The sequence below is a fragment of the Chroicocephalus ridibundus genome, chromosome 3 (genome assembly GCF_963924245.1).
Source record: "Chroicocephalus ridibundus chromosome 3, bChrRid1.1, whole genome shotgun sequence".
Classification (NCBI taxonomy): domain Eukaryota; kingdom Metazoa; phylum Chordata; class Aves; order Charadriiformes; family Laridae; genus Chroicocephalus; species Chroicocephalus ridibundus.
In genome coordinates this window covers 52143814-52160858 of record NC_086286.1, presented here as the reverse complement: position 1 = coordinate 52160858, position 17045 = coordinate 52143814, and the positions used below count along the sequence as shown (strand labels likewise).

Here is a 17045-nt window from a genome sequence, read left to right as displayed (position 1 = left end):
ACGGGTGAAACTTTGCGACGGGCTAGATTTCTTTTAAAGGTGTTTGGCGCAAAAGCGGGAGATGGGGCGAGGGAGAGGAGGGCTGTTTTGAAACGCTCCCGCCCGCCGGTGTTTTAATAGTTTGCATTCTCCGGGGCTGCGGCGGTCCGTGGTGTGAGGGAAACAGTTTATTACCTTTCCGTGAGAATCCCTGGATAGAGGGCGAGGGGGAGAGAGGTGACAATGAGCAGGAAATAGTTCAATGGGGTCTCTTTAAACAATAACAAGTTCTTTAAACGGGAGCAAAGGAGAGGGGGAAAAAAGAAGCGGCGCGGTGTAAAAATAAGGGTTTCTTTTAAAATAGGCATCTCCTCTCTCTCTCCAAACACCGCGCATCATCGCTGCCGGGATTTTTAAGATTTTAGGAGAAAGTGCCCAGGGTACACGGGCAAGCAGTCTGGGAGCAGAAGGAGTTGGAAGCCAGGGCTTCCAGGGGAAGGCAGGCTGGAGGGGTCCCTGCTGCAGGATGCAGACGGCGGTTCAGACCGGGCAGCGGCTCTTTGTGCCGGCAGGCACCCCCTGCCTGCACCCTTGCCCGCATCCCTGCCTGCACCCCCTGCCTTTCCACGCTCCGCACCCAGGGGAGCAGCAGCCCGAGCGTGTCTGCCTCCATCCAGCTTCAAATAAACCCAACGCTTCCGCGATTATTTTCGGTTTCTTTTTGGTTTAGGAGCTACGAGTCACGGCTGCATTGTCATTACACAGCACCGTCGGGCTCATATACCCTTAACTTACTCATCCCCGCAGAGCTTTTTTCCCCCTTCAACCTGACACGTTAATTTCCGCACACCAGCCCATTTCAACCCCTGTCCAGAAACACGCGAAAAATTGCCATCCCTTCAGATTAATTCCCGTGTTAAACTTTCTTAAAGCTCTTTCTGCTTGAGCATCTACTGCCTACTTTTTTTGCCCTCTTCGGAAGGCGAAAGCAGCATTTGCAAAGAAATTATGGGCGACGTTTACTAAATTGATAAGTAGTCGCTGCTGTAGGTAGCTTGAGATGGTCTTTTCACTCTCGGGTATTTATTTCACCTAGAGTGCTCCACTCGAAACCAACACTCACGTCCTAGCAAAAGGCAGGAGCGTTCAAACCCCGAAAGACCACGGCACACTGTCCCTCCGTCGGGCCGGCAGCACCACCTGACTCTGGGGCTGTGCCTTGGAGGCGACATTTCAAACATCTTAATCCTGAAAAAGCCGCGCACCGGGAGAAGTTAACCCCGGGGAGGGACTCGCACGGACAGTCACTCACCCCGTGCAGGTGAAGGGGAGAGAAGGCACTTTTCCCCCCTTGCAGAAGTCGCGTCCTTTTTAGGGTACGGTCCGTGGGGAGGGGGGAGGAAGGGGCGAGGGTGGGGGTGGTGGTGGGGGGTGATGGGTCCAGTGTAGGGCAAACTGGTCTCAGCTCTTCCTCAGCTCGACCTCACCTGACAATGAACGTGTTCAAGAGCCGAAAGCAGCAGAACCAGCCGGAATTGAAAGCGGCGGGGCCGTTTCGGTGGAAAATGAACAGTTCCGAAAATGAATAAATATGATAAATAGAGACGATCCAAATGTGTACTTAGGAGATCCGAGCTTTAAAAACAGCATTCTAATTCTTTCGGATGGATACTTCAAGGAAGGGCTAATTCCTTATTTACATATATATTTATTTTTATATATATATACACACACAAGGAATAGGAAGCAACCTCAACCCCTTCGGCAGCAGGCACTTATCTATATGATTACTACATATTGCGCTGATCGCTCTCTTTAGGCAAAGGGAGGAGAGCTGAAGCTGAATTTAATTTGATATTTTTCACGTTTTACTTAATGCTCAGCAAATGACCGCGCCGCTAACCCCCGTCAAATAATGTATGTTTAGACCAACAAATTTAGTCGGTCTTTCAAAAAAGAAGTCTATTCAGATTTAATGTTTTAAATGACCATTTTTAAAGTTTCCAGAAGTTATACATAGTCTTTAGAACGGGGAAAAAAAAAATCCAAACCCGAAAGTTTTCCCTCGGCTTGGATTCCCGCCTTCTTTATTTTATTTCCTTCTCTCTCTCTTTCTGATCTTAATTGCACTTTGGTTCTCAGGAGAGAGGACTCCCCACTTCCATTGCCTTTTCACCGTGAGCTGCAGTGCATGACAGTTTACAGCCAAAAAACTTCCTCCAGCCGAACAGCTATAAAGATTCCCGATTTATAGCAATACTTTCCTTCTCGCACGGGGCGAGGAGTAGCCTCCAGCTGCTACCTCGGCTTCATGAGACCTGTCCATCATTCCCTACGTTATTCCCCCGGGACGGCACAAGCCCCCAGGCACCTTCCCAACGGGAACCAGCCCCCTACCGCAACTCCCGGGCACCCGCCGACCCATGTGCAGCTTCAATCGCCCGGGGATGCCGTGCGAAAATGAGAGCGCGGTGAGGTATTGGAGGTGTTTGTTTAATTATCTTTCAACTTGCAGTTCGGGGACACACACACGCAATTAACGTCGCCCTTGGTGCTGGAGCAGCCTCTCCCCCCACCTCCTCCCGAGGAGCAGCGCCCAGCCGCCCCGACACCCTCCGAACCCGCGGGTGGAACCCACCTCTCAAAGGTCAAAACGTCCCCCCCGAAGAAGAAACACCTCCTTTGCCATGCCCTGCCTCCTTCCTTCCTTCCTTCCTTCCTTCCTTCTTTCTTTCTTTCTTTCTTTCTTTCTTTCTTTCTTTCTCTCTTTCTCTCTCTCTTTCTTTCTCTCTCTCTTTCTTTCTTTCCCCTTAAGAAAATGAATACATTTCATAGGATATCTATATAATAGAGATGTATATCTCTGTCTCTACTTGTCAGCTGCTTTTTACCTGACACTGGAGAGGAAGGTCCCACTGATACTGCTGTTGAGGCATTGACTGAGGAAGTTAATGCCATTTTCATAAGAAGCTTCTGGATTTTGTTTTAGTCTGGCATAACATTTTCCTTATATAGAAAGTTTAAACAAGAAAAAGCCTAAAGATCATTCTGGGAGAGCTCTTACAAAGAGCTTACCATTTTATAACGCACTAACATATACCTACAGCAGAAACAACAATGTATGAAAACATACAGTAGTTTTATCCGTTTTAAGTTTCTATAGTGTGAGCATTAAGCCTGTGGAATAATTATGCTTCAGGTTCTCTACTTTAAGTATTTAAGAAACAGGACTGGTTTTCTCCAAAGGTTTGAACGCATACACATTTTGAAAAACATTTGCTTTTCAAGTAGTCTGAACGGAGCACAACATGTTGATTTTGATTTGTTTTGCTTTCCCCCTTTTGCATTTGGGAGGGCAAAGCAAAGGCAGAGTGCCATCCTGCATTTTTGGAAGGTGGCAAAACTCCCGTTGACTTAGTCAGATCTTTGCTTGAGTACTGCTAAGTACCCTCACCATCTCAAATGCTCAGATCCTGAGGTTTCCTCATGAAAGTCAATGATCAAACTTCCAATGGCTTCAGCGCCTGCTGCACTAGACAGCATCAACTGGGGAAAAACAACAAAATAAACTGAAGCTCTCGTGAAAGCCCTTAAGGGAGAGCCTGGCTTGAAGATGGATGAAATCAGCAAACTTGAGAGCAGAGCACTTTGATTCAAACTCAAAATTTTGAGCTAGAATATCCTTTTCAATATCTTAATGATATTGCTCCGAAGACTGGAGCTATTCAAACCAAGTTATCCCGAGTGAGCTAGTGGGAACAAGGAGATGACACAAATCAGAGCTATCCACTACTCTTAACAGGCCATTTCTTTCAAAACTGTAAAGAGGGACAGGCACATTGAATCACTGGGGGTGCAAAGACAAATAGTAGGATAATACTGTTTACTGCTTTATCCTGGCCTAAAGGATAATCTTAAAAAAAACAACCAAAACAAAAACCAAAACAACAACAAAACACCCACCTACCTATCCTGCTGCCCGCTCCCCAAAGACGTATTCTGCTTCAAACAGGGACTGTCAGAGTCTGATGCCAGAAAGTACTTGCCTCATCATAAACATCCTAGCAGGAGTCCTGTTGAGAGACCCTACCATAAACAACACCTTTTCTTATACTTCATCCCACACAGTTCCCAAAGGCCACTAACCTAAATGTGACTTTTCTTGCTGAGATATGTCTGGGTAAGTTAAAAAGTCCAGGTCTCAAACAGAGAAGTCCTCAGATTTTCTGACATTACCATTAATAACAAAACCAACATATTTCAACTGGGAATATTCACCTTTTCCCTGAGCGTTATCTCTCTTTATAAAAGTTTGCAGTGACAAGAATCAAACAGGCTATATTCCTTTTGCAGTTCTTTTAATATCAATAAAAGATTTAATGCCATCGGGAATCCGTAGTTTCTCCTTTCCCTCTCCTTTGAACATTTCACAGAGACTAAAGTAAGGCTTAAGGCAGACTGGGTGCTTCACAGGTACATAATATTAACACCTCTAGAAAAAAAGATACAAGTCCTAATTTGTAATTGCAGTGTTTTTAAAAACAAATCAATGTCTTTTCCATTGTTTTTTTTCTCCCCCTTCCTGTTTTCACACTTTGCTTCCTTCTCCTCGCTGCTCCTCAGGAAAGATAAATATACAGTGCTAATGAATACTATTTTATATTTTATAAGGAAGGGTAAAATTTTTAGTATTCGTTGCAAATTGTTCCTAAATCTAGATTATCTCATATTTTGAAATTAGTAATTGCCTGGAATGTGGCCTCAAAGTTCACAGCCTCCTCTGAGCCCTTTACCACCAAGATTATTTCCTGATTTCTTGCTCTCATCCATATGAAACAAAAACACTTGGACAGCTTCAGCAATGAGGGTTGCTGAAAGCTAATTCTCTGCCTCTCATCAGCAGAAAAATTATCATCTGACAGAAAACTGTTTTCTTCTTTACCTCATTTGAGTTCATCTCCACTGACTGATATCAACACTTTTGCATAACTGGTGCTGTCTTCATCATGATGCAGCTGGCTCAGAGGAAAGGACTGGAACTTAACACAACCTAGGTATTATTTGAACTCCCAGGCAGCATACTTTTAAGTGAACTGAGCCACGTTTTAGCCCCCTCCACCGTCTCCTCTCTTACATTGCTGTGAACCCAATTAACTTCTTTCTTTCAAGCTGTATGTGACCTACCTTTACTCCATATACCCAACCCTTCATCTTACCCACACTTGCTTCACCAAGGAGTTCTCCACATCTGATATAAATATCTTCATAGTACTGCTTTTAAGAAAATGAAAAACTCCCAAAGTGATCAAGTCACCACGATATTTTCCTGTGAATCTTTTTTCCATTATGTCCACAGCATTTCTGTTGTGCACCATCCTGGACCGGTCTGCTCAAAGGAAAATACGTGGTAGAAGGACCACGCAGAGCAGAAGAACAGGACTGTGATGCTCAAATTTTAAATCTGGAAAAGGAATAAAATTAGCAAGGCAACATTCACTGGAAGTAACAATTGCAGAGAAAAGAGGAACTACTGACACAACAGCTCCTTAAAAAAGCTCCTGTTGGTCTTCTCAGGGAGACGACGGGTGAACGAACGCCGGCTCCTTCCTGTCATGCAGGTCTCAGACCTGGAGAGCAGCTTCTGGGATGTACAGACACGCTTGTGGTACCCTGTTTCATGACCAGGAGTGTAAAATGTTTTGCAAACATAAGCCTTTCTGCATGAAGTTCTGCATCAAGCTCTGACAAACACAAATGGTTCCTGCAGTTTCCTATTTTGAATTCAGCAAAGGTTAACGGGGTCTTGGCCACTGTTTTCTGCCTTATGCCACCTGAAGAGTTTAGCTGTGGGAAGACGGTTGATGTAACGTACAGCACAAGAGAGCGGAAGCCAGGAGAGCTGATTCTGAGCTCCACTGACGCACTGTCTCACTTTGGGCAAGTCTTCAGGATCTCCATTTTGGTAAGCTGCTCTACTTCATAGTGAAAATATTGCACAGAAATTTTCATTGGTAACATCCCATCCTTGTTTTCTCTGGAACCATTTGTAATGAAAGTAAGCATCCAATAAGCTAATAATGTGTAATGAAAAGTAACTACATATCAAAACAAAAATTCACAGTCTTTATTCTCTGATTCTCTAACAAGGGTGTGTTTTTCCTGCTGGATGCTTTTTGAACACTTTCATTTTTACGAAACTGCATATTTTAGTCCCACTTAGTTCCAGCATGCAGCCAACATTGGTTCATTTTGCACTTCCAATTTGTCCAATTTGTTAAAAAAAAAAAAGTCTGCATAGTAGAAAGGGACTATTAAAGCCTTATCTTTTTGTCTAGCAGTCCATTCTGTCAGCACCACGTGCGGATACAAGAGAGATGATGAATGAGCAGCAAACAATGAAAGTGTGGGGACCACATCGTGTAATAACCCCCAGCGCCTGTGCCACGGGAGGCAGCGCCGGGAATGCCTAGGAGACATTGCAGACACTTGAGCTGCTCTTTGAAATCCCTGCACGTTAGACACTTTCCCAGTGTCAGAAAATATTTCTTGCTCTTGCTAAGAAAATGTCAGCTGTGACCTAGGACTGGTGGCCCATGTCGTTTGATGTCCCGTCTAACAGTAGTTAGTCGTTACATAGGAAGATGCAATCCTGCACCTCTGGTTATGCAGATTATTTTGTAATGTTTCCAGCCAGAGAGGCATTGCCTTTGTGGTTCTATTGACTCACTTATTCCTCAAAGCATGAAGACTTATAGCTGTATTTTTTATAAGCCAGTTTAACTTTAAATGTTTCTCTTATCCACCTTGCATCTGACCTTTATGCTAATTAAAATCGCTCATTCCTATGAAACTACTTTTTATGTCTAGTTCAGATCAGTAGATGTTCACTGCATTCCTGAGGTATCATAAATATTCTTGCAGGTTGCAAGGAAAAATTATGGCTCCCTTGCTTAGAAAAGCTGTGCTATCTTTTCTTGTTAAACACTGGTGGCCTCAATTAGTGGTTAACTACTTCAAAACCCACTATGGAGGCACAATTGTTATAATGTGGTGCACCAAGTCTCTCATTTTCGATGCTGATTCCAAGAGCCTAACATCTAATTCTCAGATAAGACCAACTAAACAGCAGTGGATCTAACTGGGACAGCTATTTTTCTTTACTGCCTTGGGCCTGAGAAAACTTCTTCACCAAGCTTCCTCTCATCATGTCATGAGAGCTCGTACATTCCCCTGTATATATAAGATAACTGAAGAAGGTGAATAATTTCTTTTAAAAGTTAATGATAGAACCACAGGCTAATTCACCGAGCTCTCTAAAAGACAGAATATGAATTCAGGGATGCCCAATTTTTTTATTGCTAGGAATTTTATTTATACAAAATCCCTCAATAACATCTTTGTCCCCTCCTCAGCAAATGAAAACTTACGATCTGTGATAGGCAGCTCATCAGTGTTGCGCTACACACTTGCATCAAGATAACTCTCCAGCCTGCTCACATCAGTATTCTGGCTGTCGATAACGCTGAACCTTCAAGCCTTGTCCTGGCCCTTTCTTTACAAATCTGTGTGCCTAACATCTGTGGGAACAAAAAAAAAAGACATTGATCCCAATCATGTCTACCTGCAATAGTACTTTTGGTAGCTCCCAATTCAAGAAGTATTTTGTCATTTGTCCTTAACGTTGTTCCACACCATGCTATGGGAATTTTCTCCCAGTGAGCGCTGGAAACTTTTGACCCTATTGCAGTGGTATTCTAGAGTTTCACATTCAGTATCCCCGATACATGAGTGAAAAAACAATAGCCATCATATAAGCATTTTAAATCTGAATTACATTTCTGTTTTTTTCAGAGGTACCCTGATACCTTAGAACTTCTCAAATCTGAAATCCGCCCGTGCTACCAACTGTGCTCACTAACGCTGGCAGGTTGCTTTCAATCGTGGACTTTTCACTTCCATCTTTGTTCATGTAATACATTAACAGTCTTGCAGGCACATTGAAAAAACTGAGTTACCTTTTTCAGCTTTTTAAAACAAGCTGTTAATCTTCAGTTCGATCAAAAGAAATCTCAACCATGTTATATTTATTGACGGTTTATAGTAGCAAAAATCCCACAAACACCACTAATTGAAGCGTTCTCCAATTCTACCCCTTAGACAGCTTGTTATTAGTGCTTAACACTGGCTTTACGAAAGTTTTCTTTAAGAAACCAGAGGGAAATATTCAGTGTCGTCCAAGTCTATAATTTAAAGTGCATTTCACTTTCAGACTCTTATGGCAGATGCCATGTATTCCCAGGAATCCACTCCCGATTCTGTCTGTCCAGATGTCAAGGACAGGGTCAATCTGGGCAGTCAAAAAAGAACTGCTTTACTTTCAAGGCATCTTCCTTTAGGAAAAAAAACCCAACCAACTAACAACGACAAACCAACCTTCACATCCCAAAGCACTGACAACTTTGATGAAAATAGAGTTTAATTCATCTTCAGCAGATGGCTTGTCTCACATATTAAATTGCATACACTTGTAGTAAATATATTTCTATTCAAATAGCAACTGCTGTGGTGCACTTAATGTAGCCTTCAAGATGAATTGAGCTTCACCCTCTGAAAAGTTTTCTCCCTGTTTTACATCTAGAAATACAAGATTATAACATGCAAAACTGAAACAATATTAAGTTAATAAGTCAGGTATACCTTTCTGATCAAGAAATTAGAAAAATCCACAAACTCATTTTATGCTAAAAAAGTTCCTAAACATCAGTTTTTACTTGGGAAAAAATTCTGTTGAAAACACAGGAAGTTTTTCCATTGCACTAATCCATACAAGGATTAAACTGAATAAAGTATGAAATGCCTCCATAACTCTTATGATTTTTGTTCTCAGAGCAACAACAGGAAGCTGAAAAACTCATATATTTGCAAGACTGGATAACAATTTGTGCCCCAATTTTCATTTTGTTTATATTTTTTAAATTTTTCGGATTTGCACTCTGAGTAACAGTGAAGAGGAAGTATAACATGATAGAGCGTATACAAGTTTTCCTTCCAGAAAAGGTCGGATTGCAATTAACTAAGTCTCCAAAATTCTCTGCTTGGTCCTGACTTATCTTTAAAACCCCTTGCTTTGCCACAGGGAGGTTTTGGCAAAGCACTTCTTTTGGGAAGGGGGGAGGAGGAGAAGGAAAAGCCCAGGGAGGAACCTAAAAATCTCCACCTTTTGGCTGTCTCAAGTACTTGTCTGCCTGGAAGCTCAATATGATGCAATTAATGAACAGCAATCCTCCACCTTCAGTGCTTCCTTCCCTTTCTCGAGACAGATGTGCTGACAGCATGGCACCTTCTTTAAAGGAACTCAGTTTTATGGAAGCTGATCTCTCAGGAAGGCACGAGTGGCTACAAGCTTTTGGCTACCCTGTGTATTTTCAAGCAAAATCACCACGTTTCATGCCAAATATCCAGAGACAGTATCAAGTGGAGATGAAAACCATTTCTCTGCAGGGTCCAGCAAAGGCCTCCTTTTACCCAGATCCCATTCAAATGTCCACACATGCTAAAATTTCTTTTGCTTGTCTTGGAAAACACTATTATAGACAAACGTATCTCACTTCAAGCTTTTTTTGTCATATGCTGCACACATTTTACTCTGCTCAGCTTTCGTCTTATCCCTCCTAGACTTATCTTCACATGCAACCTATGCAACCTCAAACAAGTTCTCTCCCTCTGTGCTTTCACATCTTACCAACACCACGCTCTCCTCACTTCTATGCAAATTCAAGAAGCAAACCAACTCAAAACTCAACACATCTGGGTGCATAAAGTTAAACACCTAAGTAAGTTACCTGTTAATCGGTAGTGCTAAATACCCACAAGTCCTACCAAGTCAAGAACTTTTGAAAATTAGGAAAGTTCAGCCCCCACAACCTCCATTTCCCACCAGCCCCCAGACACAGAGAGGTATGGATATTCTCCCCTTTACTCACCCAACTAATTGCATTAGGTTCAATGACACCGAATAAAGCCATTGCAGAAATTAAGTTCTTAAATTGGATTCACATGCCTAAATTTAGCCACAGAGGTTTGATACATTTTTTGTCTTAAAAGTTGGAGAAAAAGAGAACAAAAAGATAGCAGAAAACAACTAGATAGATACACAGCATCCTGTCTGTCTGCCAGCAGGAAAAAAAGCCCCAGAAAGCATTACAAAAGCATTCCCTAATATCAACCGGCTGTCATGAGAGGTAGAGGTGCAGCACAACCATCTTCTCCAGGCTTTATGGCTCACATCACCTTGCAAAAGCCACCTGAATGATGGAAAGAGAAGAAAATCTTCCCCTTGCCACAGTATGTGACATTAGAGATGAAAAAGGTTTCAACTTAATATTCTAAATCCTATGAAAATTGCATATTACCATCCCTCCTAGGACTTCACCTTACTCAGCTCCAGTTAATAAGAGATTTTCTCCTTCTCCCTCTTAACTATGGACATTTCTTGAGTGTACAGGCAATTGCAGAACTGAATATTGACTAATAAGCGTGGCTTTATAATTTACAGGAGTTGTTTTGGGTTGCAACAAGATCACAACACACTTTTCAATCTTATATCAAAAATCAGTAAAGTTCATGCAATACAACAGTTTGTTTCCCTCCCTATAGTTTCAGTTTAATACCAAGAGACATTAGACATATTACATTTAATTATACTACACAAATAAACCAGCAAAATCCTTGTAGCTTGCAATACAAAATAAAGGGGGAAAGCAAAGAGAGTTTGATCATACTATAGTTACGCCATTTGCAGACGCATGCACCCTTGCTATTCTAATCTACATTTTTAAAAAATGTATCTAATTATTAAATTATTACGAGAAAGGTGAAGTATTACACTAAAATGTTTTGGAAAATATATTTCTGTAAGCAGTCACAGCACAAATAAAAGCAGAACAAAAGCAAGTACTGTTTTCTTGGGAGGTAATACAATGTTTTGGTTTTCAAATTCAGCTACTGGGTGACATAAATTTTTTATACTCCCCTCCAACACCCTCATTAGTTTCATATCCTACTGGGTGTCAGATACACCCTAAACTTACAAATTATACTCAGACTTCTTGATTGTGAACATCTACACCATTTTGTCCTTTCAGACTCCCTTCTGATCCTTTCCTCTTTAGCCTATATGTGAAATGCACATCAGCAGACAGTCAAAGTATCATGCGGAAGAAAAGTTTGTGCAGTTTAGCTAATCACCAAGACTTCAGCAAAACGTCACTTCCCTAATATTGCCAATGTTCTGACTCAGAGAAAGATCAGAGGAAAACAGCGATTCCCAGAATATTTTAAGTATTTGTGGGGAGAACTTTTTGTTTGTCCCTGTAAAAATTTGGATTAAGCTTCAATCTTCAATCAAAACAAGATCCACGTTTTTGAAATATTTTTCAAAAAAGACAAAATTTTCTATAAATCGTCTCAGAGTTAACAAAGCAGTATGAACTCCTATGCAAAGCAAATCAGTTATTTATAGAGGACACACCTTTTCTTGAATTAGCATTGAACTACGGAAAGGGAACTTTCAACAGCTTTAGACCAACTAATACATCATTTGAACAGAAATACTGAACAGTAACCAAACAGCAACAGTAAAGGGTAGGAGGGTGTTTTAAATGGCTGTGTTTGAGATGTCTCAACTGAGAAATTTTGACACGGAATCCCCAGTATTTTAATTATTTTTACTTCAATGTTTTGTCACTAGGCTTCAAAGCAGGAATCCTGAAGTGGATGCAACTTCTACTTGTAGCTGAAAAGCTTTGTGCATAGCACTGGAGGAACTCCTGTTGCTGAAAATTCATGGCAAGAATCTCCTTCAAGAAGACAAACCCATGGAAACTTCAGGAAGGGAAAGACAATTTCCCTTTTCATATCTGTTTTGAAATTACTTTCTTCATTCTACATAAATTAACACCTCTAGAAGACTTTGTAAGAACAGGAAATTCTTTTTGCAGGTTACTGGAAGCTGAACTTTTCATGGAGCACTGTCTGAAGGTCTTGCATAAAAAGGTCTTGCATAAAAAGGCAGTCAGCAGAAATATGCTATTCTGGAAAGGGACGCTGACTTAACAATACACTTTAAAATACACTAATCACACTTTACATACTGTAAAGCTTCACTTTTTCAGTATTTCTTCTGCCTTTTCCCATCAACTGGCCATAAAGACAGAAGAGGAAAAAAAGAAAAAAAAAAAAAAGGAAAAAAAATATGCAGAATCCTTTTTTGGGAATGTTTTCACCCTAAAAGAATGTTAGAGTAGATGCCTTAAGAGTCTTGCCTCAAGAATAGCTACTGTCATATAAAAGTATTTCTCTTGCCAAAAGTGCCTGGATTAAAGACTACAGTCTTTGCTAAACCCAGAATATTTTTATTTTGATTTTTTGAGCTGTCTTTACATAAGACTGAGCTCCAGTTTTATACTACCATCACTCGCAGTGGACTTCCAGTTAAAACTTGGAGACTGAGTCAATTCCCATCACCCTTCACCAGCAGCCAGCCAGCTAAATGACTGCAGTACAGTAGAGTGAAATGGGGGGTCTTTTCCTTCTCATGGTTTCCCTGCCTGGCTGTGCATACACTCCGTTAGTCTAAGGAAAGAAGCACATGAATATTAAACTCTATTCTTCTGCTTAGGCTTAATTTTCACTGAAAAAAAGAGGTTGTATTCTGAACCTCAACCAAGTAAACCAAGCAAAATCTTAAGACATGACGGATTTAAATTACAGACTCCCCATAGTTTTCCATCTGACCACAAATTGATTTTTGTACTGTGATTTTATTTTTTTTTCTAACTCAAGTTAGCTTTCAGATAAGTGTGAAAATTCACTTGAAAATTCACTGTGAATGATTACTACGGCACTCATCATTTCTGAACAATTTCCACCGGAGCTTCACGGAGGCGAATGTTTCAAACCTAGATACGTCAATGTACCATGTCCTGGTTCGCATTGCAGCATTACATTTTTTACTCTCCATCCTTGACTTCTAATCATTGGCTTATAGTTGGTGAATATTTATTTTCATACATTTCAGAACAGTGAAATAATCTGTGAGAAAGTTTTAAATAGTTTACCTTATTTTTTTGCCTGTTGGTACTTGTGAGTCTCATATTTTTGTTTTCAGTAACACCTTGGACCAAGTCATATTTGGAGTAACAAGGTTTGCTGCCTGGCAGGGCTTCTTAAGGACCAGGATGACGAGTTGTGGAAGCTGAATATATGCTTGCACGAGTTCAAAAATTAGTCTTACATTTGTAAGGAGTAGGGTTTTGGCTTCAGTAATACCATTAATTAAATGCAACAATTACTACCCTAATAGCAGCTAGCAACCAGGTTTAGAAACCCTTCTGCAGAAAACCAAAGCACATATACACCAGGTAAGTATTGTCTGTGTATAAAAAAAAAAAGAATAAAGATGATATGTATCTATATAATGGTATCTCACATACGGTGAGATATAACTTATTAGTTAATACAGTTGCTCTGGCTTATGCTGTTGCAATACAGTAAATCAACCTGTCCTTTTGCAAGTAGACTGGTGTTAACTATTTACTCAGATTTCCCAGTCCTTAAGCATGGAAGCACGCAGCAATATCTCTCAAACTATGTTATCCATCGACATGTTCAACACCTAACACGCTATAGTAGGTGACACTACAAGTCGTCTCAGGAGAAGCTTCTCAAGTTGTGGTCACGAATGTAAATGGACTGTTGTTATACCCGCCTCTTTAGGGAAGATGCATCAAAGAAGGAGAAAAAGGTAGACATTTCCCAAAAGTTTAGCTAACAGAGTGTACTGTTGCCCTTTGTTTTTTAAATGTTCTTTTTTAAAACTCTAGCAACAGGCATTAGTAAAGTGTCTCAAGCAGTTGTCTCTGGAAGCTGTCTAAGAAATGGTTGCGTCTAGTAACGATGTAAATCGAATACACATACACAGAGATCAGCAGTACTATGTTAGATTATTAATGCATACGACACTCTCACAGAATTTCCAGTTATTTAAGCATCTCAGGAGAAGGATGCTAAGATTCAAATACCAAATAAGGTTTGAAGACTGCAGTGGTAATGACAAAGGAGGGATTCATTTGAGAGAGAGTAAATACAACCTATGAGAGTCATAAGAATTACAATACTTCAAAAATCACCCCCAAATATGTACAGTTTGTCTTCTTTGTTGTGCTCAACAGAGGTTGGCAATTTCTATGTGTTTTGTTTTGGAACATAATTCGAAAAAAAATTATTTGATTTTGGCACTTATTGATATACCAGCAAATAAATTGTTAGAAAGATGACAATCTTTCGAAGACAGGATTGATCCTTGAGGTACTCTCTTGGCCTTTACACTAGCTGCTTTCTCCTTACATTTTAAATTACCTTGAACTATGTGCAGATAATAAAAAATATATCTTTATTTGACTCTACTGAACCTACTATTGACAGTCCAAAAAAATCTTTTCACATCTGAGCAATTTCTTCGCAGGAAATCAGCCCGGCAATGATTTAAAAGAAAAAGCCCTAACCTCTTCTTTAGGTCTTCTTTGCTTTGGGAATTTCTCTCTGAAGTTCCTCATCTCTTTCCCAAGTTCCTAGCTACGTATTTCTTTTTTAATAGACTAAAACAACTGCTAGACTTGGAGAAGCCTAAACCCAAGGAATGGAGGTCCAGTACCTCCCAGGGAAAAGCTGCTCAGCAATTTAATTTCTGTCTTATATGCAGGAAGAAATCCCCTTTTGGGGAGCAGCCCAAACTGCAGTTTGGCTGGAGTGAGTGATTTTATGTTCCCCCTATAATAAAACCTCTTAAGCTGCTATTGCAGCCTAATGGGGCTGCTGGTGCGCATTCACACGGTCCTACTGAAATGCCCTCCTCATTAAATGGGTTATTCAGAAACCAAAGTCTGCACTGACTTCGGTTTCTGAATAACTTTAGATACAATGTCAGGGTCAAAACATAGCTCCCGAATAGCTTCAGGACGGCAGAGTAACTGGTGATCACTAGGATTTGTGTATTATAGCAAGGGCAGGGGAATCCAAAGATGAAGAACTGGTTATCTAGTAAGGTTTCTTCACAATACAAGGTCTCCTGTTACACTGGTGTACTGTAAATTGCTAGGGAATTGCCAGCAAGGATGACAGCGTTTTGTCACAGTTGTGATTAAGAGACTGAATCCTTAGGGCCCCTCTCAATTGCCTCTCCTGTTGTCCTAATTCAAGTAGAATTTCATTGTTTCCAATGCACGGGAGGAGGATTCAGGTGGAAAAACTAGCAAATTTGTCTTCTGTCCCAGAAAGGTACGCAAACAATCCGCAGAAGTGAACTTCTAGAGAAATTATTTTGCTGCTGATTAGTCTCTGCCAGTTTTCATAGGTTCGTCAGGACACATGAGAATTCTCCTTTAAAGTAATTTATGTGCTGTGCTGCAGAGCCACATGTGACTCTTTTGATCTTTGATATTAGGGATGATGAATTTGCAGGCACCTTCAGCTTCCTCAACGCTGCCATGCAACCTAAGTGGACTGACTACTGGACTGGTCTGACTGTTGCTCGTTCCACTTCCTTGGTGATAAGTAACACACTGTGATTATCTCAAGCATAAACTGGAAGCAGCCAGGATTTTTAAAACTCTTAGTAGACCTTGATTAGAAAGCAAAGGTGTTTCATTTGCAATCATACCTTTCTTAAATAAGGTCAAAGACATACTGCTTTATAAAGACTTTTTCTTGGTTGCTTAAACTTGTTTTGGCAGTCATTCTCATAATCATAATATGTTGGTGATGAAAGTTGTTTTTTATGGTTTTAATGAAAAATGCGGGATACGCCCTTCCAAATCTGTGAAAATGATAGTTGCACTTTCTCTTCTTTAAAGAGGCTGTACTTCTCTTACCCAGATGACCACCACAAAGGTTAATACTATGCACCTGAGGCCTTTCTGCACTCTAGTACAGAAAGCTAGTTCCTTGCTAAGCATCCGTACATGGATTTGAAAACATACTCATCAATTCTATGTGTAAAAGCTTTCTGAAAACCTTATGAGGCAACTTCAAATTGACGGTTTAGCTTAATTTCTCTTCACTTTCCTTCACAGGTATAAACGTGCTTCTAAAAATGTTAAATGTGTTATAAAGGAAAGTCCTTAATTCTGGACAAATGACTTAAACAGCAGTCTGTCATAACTACATGCAAGCTGCATGCAGTGTTTCTTGGTATTTCTCCTTCTGAAGGAAAACACGGCTGTGGTTTATGATAGCACTTTCTTAAGGCATGTGCTGGTTCCTTCTTTTCTCTGCTATCTTCTTGTCTGCTGTCAAGAGGACTTCAAACGTTCCAGGTTTCCGCCCTGAGAAAAAGAAAAAAGAAAAAAAAAGAAAAAAGAAAGAGAGAGCGCTGGGCTCCTGCTGCACAGCTCCAGAGTGCTGTGGGAACAAAGAGCCAGAAGCGCTGGGAGGGATGACGGAAAACCAGTGGGAAGGGGCAGGAGACAGGCAAGGCGGTGGGGGAAGGGGCCATGGGGGGAATGGGAGCAGAAAGGAGCTGAGGAGAAACTGGGTAGGAAAAGCTTCTTTGTTCAGAGGAGAGAACAAAGGGGAAGAAGAGATGATGGAAGAAGCATAGCTGGCAGGTTAGAAGAAATTCGTTAATCCTACTCACTCTCAGTCTGCACCCACGAAGGGGCAAACCTAAACACACAGAGGGAACTGATTAGCATGTGCCAAGAAACATAATTCTTTTGCTCTGGTTGTGACCATTAACATTATCTCTTGCCTACCCCTTGGCAAAAAAGACTTGTCCAAACTTTGGACAAAAATAATTAGATACAAAAATGTAAAGATACTGACTTTGTTGATCTTCACACATTGATTTAAGCGTGTATATTTTTAGCAGCTCAGAGGTACTGGTTTCTCTTAGACGGGGCTGACTGCTGCAAAGAAAACTAACCTGACCCACAGCAATTTGAGTTTCTTCTAAATCTAAACCTTAAATTTGTGATGTATCCTGTTCCACTTCTCCTGGGGTATGACAG

General features: G+C 40.8%; 1 protein-coding gene across 1 annotated transcript in view; it reads right to left on the bottom strand.

The window, feature by feature from the left end:
* Positions 1 to 14174: 14174 nt before the first annotated feature.
* Positions 14175 to 17045, bottom strand: part of LOC134513857 (uncharacterized) — a 37724-nt gene continuing 34853 nt past the window's right edge. Inside the window, exon 8 of the mRNA XM_063331039.1 lies at positions 14175 to 16361. Coding sequence (XP_063187109.1) covers positions 16329 to 16361 — 33 coding nt within the window. The 3' untranslated portion in view covers positions 14175 to 16328. The remainder of the gene's footprint in view (positions 16362 to 17045) is intronic.